Below are 22,972 nucleotides of genomic sequence, written 5' to 3'. Positions count from 1 at the left end.
TTTTTCTACATTGTCACCATGAAGGTTGAGGCATTTGTCATAACGAGAGACCAGTTTTCCTATACCCTCTGCAAAGAAGTCTACCGCCAGTGAGCTCAGGTAGGTCCTTACAGCGTCTTGAAGCTCTTTGTTGGTAGTGAAGCGTTGTCCACCTAACTACGCTTTCATTTCTCGAAAGAGGTGATAGTCACTGGGTGCTAGGTCAACCAAACTTGCAAAAGCGACCGACTTGCGTCCTTGACCACCTTCATCATTGATGTCTGTTTGACCTTCGGCGAATTTCCTACACCATTTTCTCACAGCACTGCCACACATTCAGTATTCACTGTACACTTCAATCATCCTGCGATGGATTTTAGCAGCACTGCATCCTTCAGCTTGAAGGAAACTAATCACACTTGGCAACTCACAATTGGCGGGAGCATCGATCGTGGCGACAATCGTTACTCGCCCGTAGCTCGGTGACGACTGAGGGATTGGAGCCAGCACTGGCGGTGGTTGTAGCAAGGGAGCAGCGCAATCATACAACGCACAGACCTGCTTCCTGCCACTATGCAATTTACTTTTAGAAACAAACGGAACTTGAAAAAGAAAAACAGCCCTCATAATAGATGAAAGTGACAATGGTAATTCTACTGGGCCTTCAAATTCCCACTCAAAGAGTAAATGCAGGAGGTAAATTAATGAGAAAGCAATCTAAATTTTGCCATGAAAATGTCTCAATTTATTACTGTCTTCAGTTACATGAAAATCCTGAACTTTACTCAGAGCTGTATTTTAGGATTTACCGGTAGTGATATATATGAAGCAAATGACTACAATATTGCGTCAAAAACAGTTACTGAAGGATATTCTTGGTATGAACAATTATTATGTAACAATTTAACATCATTTCTTACAATGCAATTTAAATATGCTGTATTAATAACACCTACATCGATGGCGCATATGTGGATCTACCAGCACCTGGGATATTGTATCGTTCTTCAGTGCCGATGACGAACATATGCATCATCGATTATTTTTTGTGTGTATGTGTAAAAACTTCACTTATGATGTTAAAACTACCATCCACTACATTCTAACTAATGGAAATAAAATAAAAACATATCGGCTCCTGGGGCAATTCATGGGTTTAATCAAGGTGGCAGTGAAAGTCTTAATGAGGTGAAATGAATGACGTTACATATAATAGTAAGAAGGGAGAGAGTGAGACCTGGTGCCGGCACATAGCTTACTCCTGTCGAATAGCACCAAGGATTACATGAAATAAAAATTCATTGTTAAAGCCAGTATTGTCAACTCAATAAAAGTATTTTGTAACGCTTTGAGAAAAATTCCACATTAACACTACTATAAATTATTTATTATATTTTGGATAACAATAAAGTTAATGGGACATGTTTTTTCTCCTATTTAGACATCTTCAGCCATTGAAATGTGGAACAAAGCCAAAGTACAAAGATACAGTATTCATACATTTTAAAATGAAGTACAAAAAACAGCGTTAACATTTTGTTTCAATTTTATTCATTCTCCAAGTGAGATATCTGCTTACAAATACTAAGTGCCTAGGGGTGCTCTGAAACAAGAACACAATTCATTAACATCGACACACTTTCATGACCCGTAATTGCAGACATGATATAGGCTTTTGGGCTTATGCCATGTCAAGATAGGAAGGTGAAATCCTTTACGTTTCGCAGAGAACTTTGCTCCGCATCTTCAGGAGAAAATTTCCAGTAATTGGAGAAGTCTTTGTCGTGTTAGACTATTTGATTGTTTGTCCTTATGACTAATCTATTACCAAAAACTTAAGATGAATTGATCATAGTCGGGTACAAACCAAGATCTCAGTAGCACTAAGAAATCTGCAAGTCAAAGTTCTTTCATGAACCAGACAGAAACTGTGAGGAGGTGGTGGTGAATATTGTTTTGAGAGGAGGTACAAGTAGACAACCATCCTCAAATAGAAACTGTGACCAATATCTCATTATTAACTACTCAAACTGCATGTGTTATAAAATATGCACAGTTTGTATTATTGTTATTATTATTATTTTTTTCTTTGTTACGGTCTTCTAGGGACCACGTAATAATTTCAGTGCTTTATCCTGTGTGCTTCATCTCTCTCTCTCTCTCTCTCTCTCTCTCACTCATGAATCCAGGTTGATGATTTCATGTTCCAAAGATATTTGAAGATTGGTTTGGTTAATCTGTTTTCATCCATTCTGTATAAATGTCAAAAAAATTTCAATTATTATCATTATTATTCAGTTAGGCATCCCAAACATGACACCTACCTTCTACACTGTCATTGTATATATCTTGTCAATTTTCTATAACTTTTCATGATTCTGAATGTAGTAATTCTTTCAGGATGTTGGGATGATCCTTGGTGCTCCTGGTTTGATGAATTGGAAAGGTAAGTTTGAGAATTTTATGTAAAGTTACAGAGCTGCTGTGACATTTAACATCAATAAAATTAACATTTGAACTGTACTTCTTATCTTATCTCAGGTAGTCAGATACTAATATACACTGAGTGGCCAAAAGTCATGGGAAGGCGTGTCCCATTAGAAAATGTACCGTGTATTACCCCTGAGAATTGCAGACGTGGGATGATCATCGGCGCACAGAGCATTGTGGAGATTACATGCGAATTCGGGTTTCCAAGGTCAACGGTGGCGAGGGTGGATCTTCAATATCACAGAGAGAATGTTACCACCCACGTAAACCGCCGCACGGTAAGACCAAGGGTGTTTAACGAACAGACATAATGTCGCCTCCTCAGATCCATACTGGGCGCTTGATGGGCTACTATGATTATAAGCTATAAATTTCATTTTTTCATTTTTAGTCCATATTAGAGTGCAACCTTTTCAATACAATATATCAAGTAAATGAAATGAAATCAAAATCTCTTTATTTGCAAATGAGGTGTCTACCTCAGTGGCAAATGGTACACTAAAATACATTATTGTCAAGCACTAAATATTAAATTAACATGAGAAGAAAATTTTCCAAAAATACAATATTATACAGTTTACGCTAAAAATTTTTTCTATTAAACACACAGCTCACTCATCCTTAATAAATTTATATTGTTTACAAAATTCTACTTATAATATCTCTTGTACTACTTACAAATATAGTCAACTGATATACAGTATGTGGAATTACTTCAAATGATACTATACAACTGGTATAAGATTAAAATTTACATTACATTTACTTACTTTTTTTTTTTTTACCCATTCTGGAACCTAAGTAGCATAACGACCTGCTGCATCTTAACCAGAGCCCATTTTGCCACCACTTTTTGGAGTTCCTGAAGGGCCTTCACAGTTACCGTAGCAGTCCCAGGGCCCTCGAAGTTCCCACTGTACTTCACCCCTACAGGCAGTCCCCTAATTTGGCTGTCCAAACTCCTTAGACTAGGGGATGGAATTAATTCATTCACACACATTTTTTATTTACATTAACCTGCACTGGTCGAATGCCCTCTAACATTTCATTTATTTTCTCTGTTCCTGTTTATTCTCTTCTTGAATATCTGTACAGATTTTGGAAAAGGATCAAACACTACCCCTGGTAAACTGTTCCACTCCTTCACATCCTTCCCAATGAATGAAAATTTACCCCAATCGCTTCTGCTAAAATTCCGTCTAATTTTATATTTGTGGTCAGTCCTGCCGATATAATTATTTTCCAACTGAAGCCTCTCACTGATTTCTCCCCATGCTTCTTCTCCTGTATAGGTTCTAAATGATATTACATCAGTCTTGGGACTAGTTTCAGCCACTTAGTGGCCATCTTCAGCCAAATAAAAATTAAACAGATTATGCGATAACTAACACATATGTATACCAGACAAAGACAATGTTGTAGGAACAATTGTAACATTAAAATATAAATAATAACAAAAATTAAGGTTATGACCTTCTTGTCATAATATGTCTAAGTTGACTTAGGACCTCAGGCAAAGCAGTAAATTTCTAATGTCTGATGTAGAACAAGCACTGACTTGATGTAGAAAGCAGACAATGTAAACAAAGGAGTAGACAGGGAGAGGAGGGGAGGGGGAGGGAAGGAGAGAAGGGGTGTCTAAGGTGGGGCTGAAGGATAAGGAAAGAAAGACTGCTGCTGAAAGGGGAATTTAAAGAGATTATAAAAGAAAGAATTCTTTCTTTTTATCTGAGGCATGATTACTAAAGATGGGAATTAAAAGGTCAAATAAAATGTTTGATTTCTCTGAAATTTCATTTAGATTGAAGTTAGGATTGAAAAAAAAAATGTTCCAGATAGATAAAACAATTTTCTGTATTACTGAGCAGGGGGCCTTTTTGAATAACTTTGAGAATTTTCATGTCTTGGTTGATATTAGTGAACTTGTGGTTAGTATCACCCATGTGCTGTCCCATCGCCAAAAATTTGCTGCCTTTATCATGTCTGAGCTGAGATCATCAAAGCCTGGGGACTTTCCATTTTGCATGCTCTTTAGTGCTGTTTCTACCTCAAGCCATGTTAATGGGTATTTGTTGTTTTTAGCTTCAGCTACACTACAGTCATCGGTGGTGGTGTTTCCCCCATCTCCTTTTAACAGCACGTTGAAGTACTTCTTCATTTCATCCCTGATCCCTTCCTCTGTTCGTGTTAAGCTACCATCATCTGTTTCAAATGCAAGGATGTTTATATATTCATTTCTTTTACTGTTTACTATTTTTTATAGTAGTTTCCTACTTCCTTGACAGTCTTCCTCTATCCTTGTAGTAAAGTCATCCCAGCACTTTTCCTTTTCTCCCTGGATCAGTCTTTTTACAGCCAGTTTTTTTCTGTATTCCTTTGCTAGATGTTCAACTTCTAATTCATTTCATTTCATCTATCATCTGTTTTCCGTTTTTCGAGGTCTAATTTTCTTTTAAGTATATTTCTATCTTTTACTGCTGTCTTCACTCTGTCATTCCACTAAGGTGTTTCCTTCTCTTTTGGTGTAGTACTTGTTTTTCTGCAAATTTCCGTGGCTTCTTTTACAAGGGTTTCTTTGAATAAGGACCATTCTTCTTCCACTTCCCCTTTCTCAGTTTTGGGTAATTTGGCTGTTATCCTCGCTTCATAGTTTCCTGTCTTCTCCATGTCCTTCAACAGCCATGTCTTAATCTTTGGCATTTCGTTTTGTTTAATTTTGGGCACATTGATATTTTTTTAGATCAGCGATTAATAGCCGATGGTCGCTATCTAGGCACTCGCTGAGTATGACTTTAACATCTGTAACATACTGACCCGCCTTTCTATTGGTTATGATGAAGTCGATCATAGTCTTGAGCTTTCCATCCCAGCTGTATCTCGTTATTTTATGGCTCTCCCTCTTCTGATACCATGTGTTCTGTATTATTAAGTTGTTTTGCACACAGAAATCAATCAGGTTCTCTCCTTCAGAGTTTCTGTTGCCATAGCCATGGGGGCCAATGATGTTTTCACAACCTAGTCTTTCTTTACCAACTTGGGAATTCAGATTGCCCATAATGATCGTGTTCTCCTCTGTTATTTGTTCCTCAAGTTCTGTAAGAAATTCTTTTTTCTCTTCTGTGGTACATCCTGTCTGCGGTGCATATACTTGCAGAAGAGTATGCTGTGCATTACCAACACTTAGTCTCATCTATCACTCTCATATTTGACATCTGTCTGTGTGTCTATATCTTTATGAAGGAGGAAGCCAACTCCATTTTTGGATTCATTATTGTTCTCACTCCAGTACAGCACATTGCTCAAGGACTTCTTCTCATATTGTCTCACTCAACCCCAATATCTTGAGCTTACGCCTCTCCATAAGGTCCACAAGTTCTTCACATTTGTTGGTGAGAGTGAGGATAGTGATTGTACCAATTTTCAGTCGCTCCTTCTTGTGAGGGTTTTGTGTCTTCCGGTATCTCCGATGAACATCAGGCTTTTGGCCATCATAAATTCGGATGGTACGAGAAGAACTGTCATGTCCAGTACTTAATTTATTCTTCCATCCGAGGCTTTTTTTAGGTTTGAAAGAAGTATATTCATTCTCAACTGTTGACTTGCTAGTGGGTTTCTTATATGTTTTAAATTTAAAATTTACATCATCTTTTCTTCGACACAAGTGCAGTTTAAAATATTTTAAGTGTCATTAATCCTGTGATCTACTGTTTTGATTCAAATCCACTGGACCATTTATCAAATATCTAATGTGTAAACTAGTGTATTTTATGTGTTTTGTATTTGTAGCCTTAACTCAGGAGGTTTAACACCCCTCCCCACTTTCATTTATGACGTCACTATGCCCTAATTCTAACTGAATGATTAATAGCTGAGGATGACCAATATTTACGGTCGAAACTAGTACTGTCTGAGAGAGTAAACTGTATTGGTTAGGTGGATAATAAACTAAAGATTACCAGGCGAGTAAGCCGTGCGTGGGTTAGAATCTCCTATGCCTTTCCTATCCCATTGTTGCCATAAGACCTATATGTGTCGATGCAACGTAAAGCCACTAGCAAAAAAAAAAAAAAGATTTGTAAAAAGTAAGGTTGTGTCGACGCAGGAGGTGGCTCAGTTCTGATCTGGGCGGCGTTCTCATGGTTGCAATTAGGTACCATTATCCGAATGAAGTGAGTGCTGACAGCTGCATATTATGTGGACATTCTTTCAGTCCATCTGCATCCCTTTCTGGCCCTAGAATATCCTGATGGAGATGCCATGTTTCAGCAGGACAATGCGCCACGTCATCGCTCCGTGGTGGCACGCAGGCGGTTGGAGGAGCACTCCAATGATGTTACGACCACGGATTGGCGCTCCAGATCTCCCAATCTTAATGCAATTGAGAATTTATGGGGTGCTGTCAATGCTGGTCTACGCTCCATGAACCCTGCACAACCTACACAAGACCAATTGTGGGTAGCAGTGCAAGCTGCGTGGTCCAGATCCCTCCAGAACAATTCAAACACCTTGTAGAGTTGATGCCTTGCTGTATTGCCGCCGTTTTGAGGGCTTATGCAGGAACAGCTCATTATTAACATCTCATTTAGTGTCTTCCCATGACTTTTGGCTACTCACTGTATATATCTGTCTAAAAAATGGCATTAGCTAGATTTCACACAGAAACAGTGCCTTAATACAATTCATAAAAATGTTGTTTTTAAACCAAGTAATATCTCACTACCTGAGATAGTTCTCCTCCAAAGGAAAGGCCCTAAGCATGGCATTAACAATTACCATACAATTAGTTCAATGTCGTGTAGATATAAACTTTTTACTGAGACACTGTTGAGAAGAGTGGGAGATATTCTAGATACCGTACTAATTAGATGGTTGTCCGGCCCCGCAGCATAGTGGGCAACACATCTACCTGTCACCCGGTGGCCCCAGGTTTGATTCCCAGTTGGGTCAGGGGTTTTTAATTGTAAATGATTAATATCCCTGGCCTGGGGACTGGGTGATTGTGTCGTCCTTAACATTCCTTGCCTCACATTCAACACTCTACACTTCCGCAATTCCGCTTACACGCAGGTGCCTATCATATGGTGAAAGTAGTGGCAAAAGATCTACAGAGGTCGACGGCACAAACAAATATCATCATAAATTTTTAAAAAATTAGATGGTTGAACAGACAGGTTTTCAATGTGTATTTTCTATAGCCTTCCTTCAGGTCACTGAGAAATATAACAAATACAGCAAGGAATGGTATGTAGTCTTTATTGATTATTTTTAATTATTTAAAAAAAAAAAAAACCCTCATGATCTGGGGAGAGACTGGGGAAAAGGTTACAGTAGAGTTGAAGTGGATAGAAGTTCAACCTCAAAACAAATGAAACAAACACAGTTGCAATGGCAATAAATAGAGGGACAAACAGCAAACATCATGCTAGGAAACCATCGATTGGAAAGTACAATTACCGCAATGAAGATCTTTCCTTATATGAACACCTAGGTACTTACAATGATTCCTGTGCGGGTACTTTCACCCTATCTATGCAATAATTAAAAATGAGTGGACTTTTCCTCTTTGTAAAACTTACAACCGCATTTTTCACCCTGTTTATCATTGTACCATTGTCTGATGTCCATCTCACATCATTGTCGAGTTCCTTTGGCAGTCGCTCACAATCTTGTAACTTATTTATTACTCTACAGTATACAGTATAGCATAACTTTTACCAGAAAGTAAGAGTCCTCCTTTAGGATCCCAAAGTACCTCCAGGAACAAAGTTGGTGATGTTCAGTCAATACTTTATAGAGAGGAATATATGCATGGGGATTTGGCCATTAATCAGTTTAATGTTTCTAATCATTAAACGTATCCTAATTAGTATTCTGTTAGGATGAGATGGGTTTGGCCTGGTTTCTTACAGAAGGTCATTCGGGATCTCTGGGGACAATGTTCGAAGGGTAATTAGCTTATGAAAAGCCATGTCTCCACCAACGATCATGTTCACTTGGAAAGCCAGCATTTCTAGCTATCACCCGACAACATAATTTCCATTGCAGCAGACTTTTTTGCAGAGCTAGCATGTCTATAGTCCTCTCCGTGTAAGGACGTACCCTAAGGGTGCAACCTTACCCTTTCTCCCCTGTAATATTAAGGTACTGATTTATAGTTACTTTTCTTGCTGTTGGGTCTTTTTCAGTGTCGGTAACCATACAGTTTAGGGACCCTACTTGCCGATACGACGTCTTACATTTACCGTTAATCTGGCACGTTGGCAACGTTCAATCACTGCTCTAGCGTGAATTGCGTGTTGCCACCGCATCGCCGTTAAAGTCACTAGTGATATATTTGCGAGAATATTTAAAGTATATTTTCTTTTTCTGTGGGATTGTAAATATATTTGGCTAATACCAGGTAAGTAGAATTGTGGCATGTTCGGATAATGCATTTAATAAACATTGTTTGTGTGAAATGATGAAAGTGCTCAAATACGCCAGTCTCATGTCTAGATCTACCGGTACATGAAATAACTCTTGCGGGACGAAATTTTGGCAGTAGAACTTGTAACATTATTATTTTCAAATCCGCAGTGAACTTGAAAGCTGACCTAAATTCCGTTCACGGAGCTTGGCACATTAGTATTCCTATATGTTTCCTGATAAGCTTGAAGATATAACCAGCCTGCAGGCTGAAAATATGCCCAATAATCTCTCTCCTTACTGGTTACCGGTATTGAAGAGAGAAGGAAATGTTCGCGCAAAAGAAAGGGAAGTCATTGGATGTCTGGAACTTTCGAAAATCACACTGCAAAGACTTCTTAAATAAACTGCATCGTTTAACATGCTCCGCTTTTCAAGAATATGGTTATAGTACGCCTACTGTATATCAAAATAAAGACAGATAATTTGAGTGAGAAAGTGTGTTTATTTCCTTAATTCCTCATTGAGGAGATATTCATAATTATCTTGATTTATTTCATCTTATCTTTTATCATTTACTAGGGTAGGGAAACATTCATTATCGGTGTTTACATTGAGGTTAGTTTGTTATGGTTATGTCTAGTGATTTTAATATGTAACCAGGCAGGTTGGCAGCAGTGATCAGCCATTACAAAAAAGAGAAAAGAAGAGCATCGGGCGGCGATATTTACTTTCTGGGGTATTTCCTTACGTGGCGATTACTATATCTTATTCCACTCCTCCCAACAGGCTTTCCAGAGACCATTGATAGTGCATGGACATCCATTTCCTGACGCCCTTTTTAGGAGTTCAAATGCACAGAAGTCCATGGATGACCCATCAGGTGCCTTCAGCGATATGTCAGTAAAAGTAATTGCTCAGATTTCAGTTTCAATCCCCATTCTCTCTAAGAACAGATAAGTCGAACGAGAGGTGTGGCTGGATGCTTTATCTTGATGTTCCCATACAGTGCTGGGATATCTGTGTTGCAAATGGGTGTTGAAACTTCTTGCTGATAGTATGTAGAGTTCATCTTCACATTATTAGTGATATGACAAATGGTAAACTTGCCATTCTAGTAGTATTCAGAGATAATCATGAAACCCCTTTAAAAACTTTCCTGGCATTCTTTATACAATGTTTGATAAAATAATTTGTCTCTAGGGAGGTAGTAAATTGAGCGGGGTTTGTCACAGTCACTAAGGTACACATATCACACATATGCTTCATCTGATGTCACCACATTTTTCCATCTGACCCCTTCCAGATAGCCCTCATGCAGCTTTCTTGCGTTAGTGCAACTTTCTGAAATGTAACGTGGCAACAGCTTGTGAACTCGGCACTTATGCCGCTTTTCTAATTGCAGGTTCTTGTTGATTATGGTGTTAATTGTTGAAACAGTCATCCTTAACTTACGTCCGATAGTCCTTTGGAGAACAGGGTTACCATGTGAGACAAGGGTGTTCACTTTCCTCACCATTCTGGTCTATGGTTGGTGTCTAGTCATGGATTTGCTTGTTATTATTCCCTCTGAAATTAAGCCCAGTTGGCCTTTGCCCTATTCAATACAGCACTGATCTCGTTCTTTGATATCAAGAAATCACGCTTCTTGCACATTTCTTGGATTGCAGATTAGCTATATTTAGCATCCCGAAGGGCTGCTATGTAGTCCTCCCAGTAAGGGTCAATCCACTTCGGCATCATTGCTCCTAATGTCACAAAACTCTATACACAAGTTCTCAGTACTGACTTGAATCATCACTCCCCGTTTTGACCTGCTCAAGTTTATAACAGCGCTGTCACCAGCCTTCAAACTCTTCACCTGAAATCTTGAATGACCTTCTGTATTGTTTAGTAATTCTTAATCAGAATGGCGTATAATGTTGGGTTGCTAACTGCTTTTTCTTAACCGAATTGGGGATGTGGCATTGTTGATAGCTATCCCTTGAAAAATGAGATATGGTCGATTATTCGCAAAGTGACTTGGGTTTGGGCTTTGGCCGTAACATATACTGTATATTAACCATTTTGGTTTGCTCTGTTCATAGGTGGATTGATAGAGTACTTGGATGGGGACGTCTTTGATCCTGAAGGCAAGAGTAAACGTTCAATTAAAGAGAAGCAAAAAACATTCTTGTTAGATCCACACATAGTGAATCCTTTCTACTTCGATCAATCTGAGTCTTTTGATTATTTGGGTGAGTAATCTAAAGTATCACCTATGCTGGAAATGTTGGTGAACAGGTGTTATTTCATGACTTATACTTCAAGTAGAATAATTTTGTAATTTGAGAACTCCAGTGAATTATCACGAGTGCAAGTGACAAATTTCATAATTGGTTCCGTATGGACTTGACAATTTTTAACATTAAGTCTTTCTTCAAAAGAAATTATTTTAATTAATCCACCTTTTCAGCACAGTTAGACTAACCACTTAATCTAATATATAAAAAAGAATATTTGTTTGTTTCAAATGGCCTTAAAAACTCCTACTAGGCCGATTTTGCTGAAAATCATAGCATATAAACTTCATGGTTTTGATCCTTATTGAATTGTGATCACAATAATAATCAGACTTATGTTTTAATGGTCCAACTTTTCAATAATATATTATGCAATGTTTACATTACATTTTTAATCTTGGAACTAGTTTCGGCCTTGGCTGGCCATCATCAGCCATAATACAAAACTGTACAAATACATCTAATGACTAAAACAAAGGTACAAACACAAATGACGTTAAAAGGTATTAAAAGGATTTGGGTATAACACGCAAAATATGAAATTAAAATAAGGCTCTAAAATCCTTAGATGTGTTGCATCATGTTAAAATGTTAGTGCTTCTTGTTAAAATATCTTGAAAAGTGCTGATGGAGAGCACACAAAGATATGAATAACAGCCGGCAGTTCATAGATTGCAGCTGGTAGAAATTCGCAATTCAGTGCGGTGTCCATGAAGTTAACCTAAATAAATGATAGTCAAAATTAATGAACTAAAAGAAGAAAGAGTGGTAATCAAATGGCGTTAAGTTATATGAGACTTGCCTTTCGTTGCGGCATGTAGTGTGTGGCCTACTGTTTGTGTCACTAATGGGGAGAGTTGAGATTGGGTCGTGAGATTCAAAGGGAACACAGAAAGGGGGAGGGTGGGCCAAGGAGAGAGGAGAGGGAGGGGAAAGGAAGGGGTTTAAGGCAGGGCCGAAGGATGTGGGAAAACAGGTGGCTGCTGAGGGAAGGTGCTGTGAATAGAATGAAAAATTGAATTTCGACTTTTTGGTTTGACGTTTCTTAAAATGGGAATTAGAAAGTCTAACAGGATATTTGGCTTTTCAGAAACATTTTCAGAAATATTGATCTATATGTATGAAGCAGCTTTCTGTAATGTTAAGGAGGAGTCCTTTGTACATGACTTTGAGAATTTGCATATCTTGTTTTATGTCTATGAATTTGTGATTATAGTCGTGCATATGCTGTCCCATGACCGAAAATCTATTATTTTCCAGGGCATTAACATGTTCTGAGTACCTTAATTTAAAGCTCCTTCCCGTCTGCCCAACATAAGAAAAATTACAACTGTTGCATTTAATCCTGTACAGCCCTGATTTTTTAAAACTATTGAACTTGTTTATGGATGTGGCATTATGTAAGACTTCTCCATTCCTATTATTGGTTTTGAAAACTACTTTTACATCATGCTTTTTAAAGATGTTGGTGACTTTATAAATTTGTTTGTTGAACGTAAAGGTAGAAAAAGAGGAGTTGTTTTGTTTCATCTTTTTTCAAAGCAGTTAAGGGGCGATATGTATATTTATAGATTATTCTTTCAATAAAGAAACTGTTGTATTCATTAGATTTACCAATCTTACGAATAGTGTTCTACTAGTTTTTGAGGTCTCTTTATGACATTGGATCATTGAAGGCTCGGTACACCATGCTATTGTATGCTGTTTGTTTGTGAATTTGAGGGCGTGAAGAGTATTGATGAATTGTAGTGACTGTTTGGGTAGATTTTCTGAAAATCTTATATCTTAAGGAACTTGGGTGCGTAATAATAGTTAAGCCTAAAAAATTAATTTTTTTGTCCAGTTTCGGATTCAAGTGTGAATTTTATATGCAGATCAATGTTATTTAGATTAATCGGAGTGGTAGCAGCATCTGTTATGCTCTCATTCATAATGAATATGGTTTTGTCCAGGAAAGGATGTTGTCAAAGTTGTTATTATTATCAATTTTGGTATGTTCCAAAAAATCCAAGTTAACCTCAGCCAAGATACCCAAAGCCGGTGATCCCATAGCCAATCCTTCTTGTTGACCCTTTCTCTTCCTTTCTAACTTTCCTTTCCCTGCCCTCTCCTCTCTCCTTTCCCTGTTCCCTCCTTGCCCCATCCTCTCCTCTCTCATTGCTCCGCCCTCTCCTCTCTCCTTGCCCTGCACTCTCCTCTCTCCTTGCCCTGCACTCTCCTCTCTCCTTGCTCCGCCCTCTCCTCTCTCCTTTACCCACCCTCTCCTCTCTCCTTTCCCCGTTCTCTCCTCTCTCTTTGCCCCGCCCTCTCCTCTCTCTTTGCCCCGCCCTCTCCTCTCTCTTTGCCCCGCCCTCTCCTCTCTCCTTGGCCTGCCCTTTCCCTTTCTGTGTTCCCTTTGAATCTCACGACCCAATCTCAACTCCTCCCCGTTAGTGAGGCACACAGTAGGCCACGCACCACATGCCGCAACGAAAGGTAAGTCTCATATAACTTAATGCCATTTGATTAGCACTCTTTCTCCTTTTAGTTCATTAATTTTGACTATCATTTATTTAGGTTAACTTCATGGACACCGCATTAAATTGCGAATTTCTACCAGCTGCAATGAACTGCCGGCTGTTATTCACATCTTCGTGTGCCATTTTCGACAATCTCCATCAGCATTTTTCAAGATATTTTAACAAGAAGCACTAATATTTTAACATGATGCAACACATCCGAGGATTTTAGAGCCTTATTTTAATTTCATATTTTGCGTGTTATGCCCAAATCCTTTTAATACCTTTTAACTTCATTTGTGTTTGTACCTTTGTTTTAGTCATTAGATGTATTTGTACAGTTTTGTATTATGGGTGATGATGGCAAGCCAAGGCCGAAACTAGTTCCAAGATTAAAAATGTAATGTAAACATTGCATAATATATTATTGAAAAGGTGGACCATTAAAACATAAGTTTAATTATTGGAATAAAATCTGATATGTAGTTCTTTTATGATGTGTAATTTTATGCAGTTAATTTAATGACAAAGCCGCACCAAGATTTGAATCAACCTCGATGGACAGATTGTCGCTAGGCGATAGCTACTTAATCTGTGTCATGATAGTCCGGTAAGAAATGTTGTGTATAGGAGGATGGGAACATTCATGTTTTATGAAGTACCTTCCCATGTCTTCTCCTAAACCATGGATCAATTTCAACCAAACTTGGTACACTTGTGACTTCCTGTCTGGAGACAAACACTGTGGGGGTAAGCTACACCTAGCACCTCTAGGGGTGGGAGTGGGTAGATGGTGGCATATCAAAATAATCAAAAATAGTGTCACATCCGTAGTTCTCAGGGTCGCTGATATGAACAGGGACACTCTGAATGCCATTTAAGTCCAAGTTCAGCCTATTTCAGTATGCGGGTAGAGAAGGGATGAACAGGAATATGTCCAAAACGATCAATCCCAGTGATGGTTGGAATCGTGTTCAAGCTATCTATTGCCCAAGGTATAAATATATACAGTTATAAGGTACTTTTATTATTTGTGGTCCGAATCATTGTTTGCATTTCTCAATACTTGGACACTTAGCACTTTCTTGCTGTCCCTTCTAATGATGGCTACATGGTCCAGTTGGAATTCCCCGAACATTGGGTTAGGGCATCTCCAAGTCATGGCTTTTCTATGAAGGCATTTGAAAGCTGTAGCTTTGAGGACAAAGATGTAATTTCTGCACAGGTCAATCAGCCTTTCTCCATTACTGTTGGTCCTCTTGTGGGCTGGGTATTCTCCAACTATGTTCTTGAATTTTCTCTCCTTGCCAATCTGGGCATTAAAGTCTCCCATTAAAATAGTTATGTGATGCTTTGGGATCTGGTCCATTGTCTCTTTGAGTATTATTATTATTATTATTATTATTATTATTATTATTATTATTATTATTATTATTATTATTATTATTATTATTATTATTATTATTATTATTATTATTATTATTATTATTATTATTATTATTATTATTATTATTATTATTATTATTATTATTATTATTATTATTATTATTATTATTATTATTATTATTATTATTATTATTATTATTATTATTATTATTATTATTATTATTATTATTATTATTATTATTATTATTATTATTATTATTATTATTATTATTATTATTATTATTATTATTATTATTATTATTATTATTATTATTATTATTATTATTATTATTATTATTATTATTATTATTATTCCCTTCTTGCAGTTCTGTTGGCACTCATTCTTATTACATGGCCAAACCACTTCAGTCTTGTCTTCTGGTTCTGGATACCAGTGTCTCTGTAGGACCTTTTTAATGGGCAACCGCCTGCCTTTTTCACAGACCGCCGGCTAACATAACCTAGATATGTGCTAGTTACATAATATTAATACATATTTGAGTCATTGGGTGCTCCAAATTAAGATGTAAATACTGTAAAACTGTTTATTCAAATTATTTTTTATTTTTATTTTCAGCATATCAATTACACCGGAGTTTAAAGGTTTAGATTGACTAACATGTAGTGTCGTATGCGAGCGGTGTCTTGATTAGCGTGGAATTGCATACTAGCACTTCATTACGCATGATGTCAAGAACCCATATGGCACCGAGTAGTAAGCCCAGTGTTACATGATTATGAATGAGCAGTAGAACACTAGAAGTTCAGAATACTCTGTAATGTCTTGTTCGTGATAATAACACTAAAATAGTTCAATTTTACCAGTCTGATATTATTGTTAACAACCTGAGGGAAATAAATTGAAATGTATTCGTATTCATTTTTTTCTTAGTATTCCCCATCCGGCTAACAAAAATTTCTTGGGAGAAGACTGGGATCCTTTGTAGCAAAGTGTCTCCCACCTCTTCTCAGATAGCACGCCTGGTGGCCAGATCATTAATGCATCAAGTCTTGATCTGACACCATGGTTAACCAGTTCAAGTCCTGTTGGTAGAAAAAAACCATCAGTATGTTGGCTGGCAAGGCGAGAGAGGTATCCAGTTTGACAAGTATACAAGAAGCCATACAGGTAACAAAGGATTGAGGTACAACAAACCTGGCTCATATGTTCTGTGAGAAAGGAAAGGATTCAAGGTCGGCTGCATGTGTTTGAGTTTTCGATATGTATACAAGCAGTCGTAAGATGTAACCATTTTGGGAGGTATTTCAACTGAAAGAGAGTACAGAACAATCTGCAATATAATTTTAAGTTTTTAATTTTCGAAGCATACAGGGTTTTTAGGGACATTATATAGAGCAGAGCTGTCCAAACTTTTCATGCACTGGGGTGCACCTGACTCTCGGCTAAGGAGGCGCGGGTGCCGTTTTATTATGATGATGATGATATAGATACATGTAGGCTAATGTTGAATAAATATTTTTAAACATATCGTACGTATGCTTTTGGTGTGAAATTGGGCATTGCACGTTCGCTGTGAGTTAAGGAACAGTATTGCTCCTCACATTCGCTATTAAAACTATAGGTTTGTAAACGTTTAGACATGATTCGAATCACTGTATCAAATAATAATGAATAATGCAAATTAATAATTGATGTATAATATTCTCAGTCATTATAAATGAGAATTGAAGTCGTGAAAATGCAATTTTTCACTGAATATAAATAAAGTTTAAATCTGAATTAGATAAGAGAAAATATAATCCACACTGCTTCTAGCACGATACAATCCAAATACTGCTTAGGATTTCGTGAAACTGTTCCACAGCTGTGAACAGCAGATGCTTTGTAAGAAGGAAGGCTTTATGAACTATTCACAATGCTATCCTTCTAACTGGGAAATAGCAAGTCTCAATATATTCACTTCATCCCCCAGGCTTTCTCTGTAACGCCTAGCACTCAACAGAAAGCAGGTATTATAATGTACAGAGTACACCATAATACACGGTGTACTTCAAAAGCACACACGACCTGAAATATTAGAGGTTGTGGTCTGTAGAATGAGTAGGTACTGCTAAAACTATGAAGGGAGAGAGGTGAATCAGAATTGTGGGAATGGCTGGGAAAAATGTAACCATTACCAGTATGTTCAAAAATATTCCGAAACTTTCAGCTGTGGTTAATGTTGGAACAATTAAACCTGCATTTGGAGGGCACTAAAAAAGTATGCCAGGGACATTACGGTGCCCGCGGGTACTGCATTGGACAGGCCTGATATTCAGTTATCAGAGTAATTTATGTAATTTCAAAGATTTTATTTAGATTGACAGTTCATGGTTTTTTATTTATATCTTCCGGCCTGGTGCGGAAAGCAATGGGAAACTACCTGACTCCTCATTTCCCCAGTATGCATCTTCACTGATGCCTAGGCTACCTATCACAGCTGTTGGCGGATCAAACCAGCCTTCAGGCTGAACAGCTAACAAACAACAACTCATTATATTGTTAGTATGTAATTGAATCGAGTACCCAAAGTATTTGGTGAATTTTTGGTCCCTGAGGAACGAGAATGGTTCTTGAAACATGTGTGACAACAGGACGAATAGATATGCATAGTGTGACAACTTCCGCTGGGTTGATATGTTCCTACACTACGTGGCGCTGGTGTAGATAAATAGTGATCAGCTGTCTCCAAACATGTGATTCTAAATGAGATCTGACGTGACATAATTCGGAATTTGTCATTCATATAAATGATTTAAAACTGTGTGTTCATTACTGTGATGTTTCAGGACTGTGCATTCTGTTTACTGACCGATGACTGTGTTTATGTGCGATCTGTGTTTTGTTCAAATTAAGATATAGTGTTCCTTGTTTTGAAAGTAATATGTGAAAAATACATAGGAAATATTTTACATTTAGTAATCATTTAATGACATTACTTCTGAAATTGGTTTGTCAATATATTAACGAATATTTCAAATGTGTGTGTGTCTATAGAGCTAAGTGATATTTCATTAATTCACCACGAAATAAAACTCGGTTGCAATTGTCAATTATAACCTTAAAAAATATATGTTCAGCTGTTAGTGTACATGCTACATACTGTAATATAAACATATTAAAACTCTGCATGCACCCACATGATTGTTACGTATTGGTAAGTCATACACATTTAATTCCTACATAACTAATTATATTTATATGTTAACATGCTCAGCTCAATGAATCTTACAAGCACTTCACTCCATCAGTCAGTTAACTGGACACCTCGGACATTTTCGGGGTATGTTTTGCGGTCGTACGAGCTTGCATTTTTTCCTTACTTCTTTTATTCGGAAATTAAATCGGCATCGTATGTAATAAAAAATTAATTTTTTCAATAAGTCCTGAGCATGTTCAGTACAGCACCCAAGTGGCGTGTGGTTGTCCGAAGAGGCCTGGTGCAGGTCTTTTATTTGATGCCCGTAGGCGACCTGCGCTTCGTGATGAGGATGAAATGATGATGAGGACGGCACATACATCCAGCCCCCGTGTCGGGAATTAACCAATTATGGTTAAAATTCCCAACTCTGCCGGGAATCAAACCCGGGACCCCTGTCATGAAAGGCGAGCACACTAACCATTTAACCATGGAGCCGGACTCCGAAGTCCATGAGAAACAGTAATTGGGGGTAAACTATCCAGGCATTCTTGAAATATTTCTCCCCATAATGCTTCTTGTACACCAAGATTTCTCACAACTTCCTCTACATGAGAAAACATGAATAATAATTCATTCGATGGGTAAATGGGGTAGTCGGATGAGTTACCTTGTTCTTGTAGATTATTGGGGCTGAAAACGGACTGCCTCTTGACTCCTCTGTATTATTTTGCAGAGAACCAATACATGCTGTACAACCTGTCATTTTGCTTGCATGTTTAACAATATACCCACAGAAGTGATGAATAACATTCATTCTTGAACTGGTGAAAGGAGCTATTTGTTCATCTTCCCATCTTGATATTGGTGACTGATCACAGGTAACCTTGCTGTAATTTCTTTCCTGAGCTGTACTTATGATTTTGGCATTCTCTTTGACAACAGCTTTTACCATGGCTCTAATCTGACTGAAAATGATGTTAAGGGTTCTATCACTTAAAGTCATCCCTTGTCAGAAGCTAGCATGCTTACTAAACAACATGTTATCCAACCGTTGACTTGCTGTATTTCTGAACAGTGAAAGAAGCAGGTGGAGATCTCTAAATAATGGTTTACCCCAAGGGTCAGTTTTATCTCCCATTCTATTCAATCTTTACATCCATGACCTGCCAAGAACAACTTCAAAGAAGATAGAGTTTTGCAGACGATCTAGTTTTAATTACTCAGAGTATGGATTTGGCACACTGTGAGGATGTACTTACAGAAGACTTGGCTACCATGTGTGACTGTTTTCACAAATGGAGACTCCAACCAAATCCTAGTAAAACGGAAGTAACAGCATTCCACTTGCATAACGTGGAAGCTAATCGGAAGCTACATGTGACGAGATCCACCTGTGATGAGGTTAAAATCCAGGAATCCACTCTGGACTGATCTACACTCCTATGAAAAATTCAGTGTAACAGCAGAATGGAGACAGCGATGGGAATAATGTCCACCCACCAACGCCTTTCTGATAAAGACCCAACAAAGAAAGTGCCAGGTTTCGATTTTCCTCGACATGAGTGGTCAAAACTCAACCGTTTCAGAACAGGCCACGGCAGGTGCCGATATATGATGGAAAAGTGGGGATATTGTGAAAGTGCTGCGTGTGAGTGTGGTGCTGAGAATCAGACATTGCTTCATGTTGTTGAGAGCTGTCCACTGTCAGCATTTAAGGACTGTTTACGGACTCTGCATGGATTGACACCAAGTGCAGTGGGCTGGTTATCGAAGCTGGACATTCTAGTTTAATTACCTCTATATTTTAATTTGTATGTTAATTGTATATTTTTACACATTATGCTTGTAAATGCCATACGATGATAATAATAATAACTTAAAGGCAGATCTTGGGATAGCATTTGACTACTTTGAGAACAGAGTGGGATCTTTTGGGGGTGAAAATAAATGCCATTTTTCATTCGAATGTTTATCCTAACCCGACTTGCAACCCGGGACATAGCAAGTTGTAGGCATATTCACATGCATTAGTAAATTGAAGCATATGCCAAAGTATACGTCCTGCTTCTCAAATGCTTATTCTTTTTCACTTTTCACACCAGATATTTTGCACGTATAAAACTACTGAAAAAAGAACTACTGAAAAAGACCACAAACTGTTTACCCACTTCCACATTAAGCCGACAAAAAGCATGCGTACTTGGACTTTTTATCGACAGCAGCGCTGCAGGTGGCGGAGAACATGTACACCGTGTCTGTTAACACGTGATTCAGAGGGAGTCATCACACTATTCAATTCTGTTTGTCCTGATAAGCAGCTTAATTAACTCATCGGCATCCTATGAATTGGTGTGGTCGCGGTGGTGTTCTGTAGTCCTGAATCGGGATACCAGTCAGGCAAAATCGCCGTGAGCGTTGAGACACTCATCCCACTGATACACCAGGTTGAAGGTCCCCGTGTGGTAAAACACCGTGTCCTGCCGCGTGTAGAAGCACATCCTCGTTCAAAGCCTTTGTGAGGGGACCAGAGGCATGATAATCACATGGGGAGAGTTCAGGACTATAGGGCAGGTGCTCACTTGTTGTTGTCCATAATGGATGAGGCTGGCCTCCCAGATCGACCGGCATCTTGTGTCTAAATGCGACCCCCACGGAACTTGGTGCACCATTCCACAACGGTGGTTTTCGACAGACATGCTGCCCCATACACAGTCTTCATTCTCCGATGGATCTTCACTGGTGCATGTCCTTCGGCAGCCAAGAACAGAATAACAGCACGCTTTTCCTGTTTGGACGCATGTGGCTGCACTTAATGCATGACAGAACTGCTACACTAATCCCTTTGTCTACAAGTCCGTGCTTATAATATATCCACGTTAGAGTCACGCTACGTTGCACGTCCGCTGCATCAATGCCCTCAAAAGGAAGATTTTTCATCGCGCCTTATCATTTCCAACAATACACACTGTAGGGAACTAGATGCATGTATTGTTGTTAAACAATGATGTCTGATTTTCTGCGTGACACTGGGATTGTTGAACAACTGTTTATTTTCATCGGTATTCATTATGAAGTAGAACCAGTTTTGCAGTAATGATGACGAGAGATTGAAAGTGCTTGCAAACATTGTTGTAGATAGTGATTATGGCAATAGTGACATTTTGGAAAATTAATCAGAGTTCGAGGATAGTGATAGCAACCGTGAAAGTTAGCGAAGTGAGCCGAGCGTTGAAGAAAGAGAGAGTGAAAGTGCCGCACCAGTTCTTTCAAATGTGTGCGGCCAGTAACACTAAAAAATGGTAGTGATTGGAAATTTGAGAGAAAAAAAGATGATAATTCTGATATATGTATGTTCATTTGTGGATACAGTGGTGTTTCAGAAATACTTAAGATAATTTTATAGTCTTCCCACCGTCTGTGGGTGCGGGTGGTAGAATAACACCCATGGTATCTCCTGCCTGTCGTAAGAGGTGACTAAAAGGGGCCCCTGGGGCTCTGAACTTTGGAGCGTGGGTTGGCGACCACGGGGCTCTTAACTGATTTCTGGCATTCGTTCCACTTACTTGTGGCAGGCTCCTTACTTTCATCTATCCTGTCTGACCTCCTTTAATCAACTCTTGTTCTTTTCCGACCCTGACGCTATTAGGTTTCCGAAGGCTAGAGAGTCTTTTGTTTTCATGCCCGAATCTTTCATTTTCATATCCTTCATGGCCTTTGTCTAGGTCGATATCTTCATTTTTCAAAGTGTCGGATCCCTTCCATTTTTTCTCTCTGATTAGTGTTATATAGAGGATGGCTGCCTAGTTGTACTTCCTCTTAAAAAGATAATCACCACCAATAACCACTGTCTGAACTTGCGATGTTTATGGAGTTCACAGATCCGCTCTTTTTGAAATTATTTCGTATGAAACATTTGTACCACAGTCAGCAGACACTCAAGGAATAAAGAATGGGTAAGTCATAATCTTCAAAGGTATGAATGCAAAATTTTAGTGAATATCTGCATTAGTTCTTGTTTTATGCATGTTTAAGTATGAGAGGTACGCTCAGACAATGGGTGGGCAATTAAATCTGATTCCATCTGGCCATCTATTGTGACTTGAATGTGTTAGTAAGGGTTAAATAGATTTTTATGGTGTTGACAAGGTGGACACATCACCAGCGATTTCTCAGTGTTATTATTAGATAGAAGTCAGTACAGAAATTTTTTTTAAAAAATAATGGTTAAAATAATTTTTAAAATAAATAAAGTCAATACAGAACAAAAAAAGAATGAGATTCATAAATTGTAGTAAAATCCAGCCGCATTCAAGTTTTTTCCTTCACGCGATAGACAATATGGATGAAGGAACTCAAGTGTTTTTTGTTTGTTTCTCATTAGGCTACCAAGTATCGGCGGGTCACTTTTTCAACAAGTCCGAGCTTCTGTATGCAGCCACGGCACCACGAGGTGCTAGGTGCAAGGGCTATGTGAGTACAGTCTGAAATAATATTTGAATGGTATTACAAATCACTTTACCAAGTGCCAAAACTGGGGTTTTTTCTTCTTGTTTTTAGATTATTGCTCCATCTGGTGACTAACTGTGTAAAGTTAATTGTTCAGACTTTTGGTTTCAACGTGGTTTTGTGGGAAATGAATTTTGACCAAATTCCAGTTGTTAAATTTAAGTTTTTCATCTTGTGAATAACTGCTATTTCTGAGTCTGAATTAGGCATCAAAATTGCAGGCATTTTTGAAAGAGGTCTGTAG

At 38.2% G+C, this 22,972-nt stretch overlaps 1 protein-coding gene across 1 annotated transcript in view; it reads left to right on the top strand.

The window, feature by feature from the left end:
* LOC136884022 (integrin alpha-PS5) overlaps positions 1 to 22,972 on the top strand; it is a 156,085-nt gene that overhangs the window by 46,532 nt on the left and 86,581 nt on the right. The window contains exons 5-7 of the mRNA XM_067156026.2: positions 2,380 to 2,425; positions 10,962 to 11,111; positions 22,604 to 22,692. Coding sequence (XP_067012127.2) covers positions 2,380 to 2,425; positions 10,962 to 11,111; positions 22,604 to 22,692 — 285 coding nt within the window. The remainder of the gene's footprint in view (positions 1 to 2,379; positions 2,426 to 10,961; positions 11,112 to 22,603; positions 22,693 to 22,972) is intronic.

The sequence above is a fragment of the Anabrus simplex genome, chromosome 12, assembly GCF_040414725.1.
Source record: "Anabrus simplex isolate iqAnaSimp1 chromosome 12, ASM4041472v1, whole genome shotgun sequence".
In the NCBI taxonomy this organism is placed as follows: domain Eukaryota; kingdom Metazoa; phylum Arthropoda; class Insecta; order Orthoptera; family Tettigoniidae; genus Anabrus; species Anabrus simplex.
The sequence above is the reverse complement of the archived record's forward strand: the minus strand, read 5'-3'. Positions and strand labels throughout refer to the sequence as shown.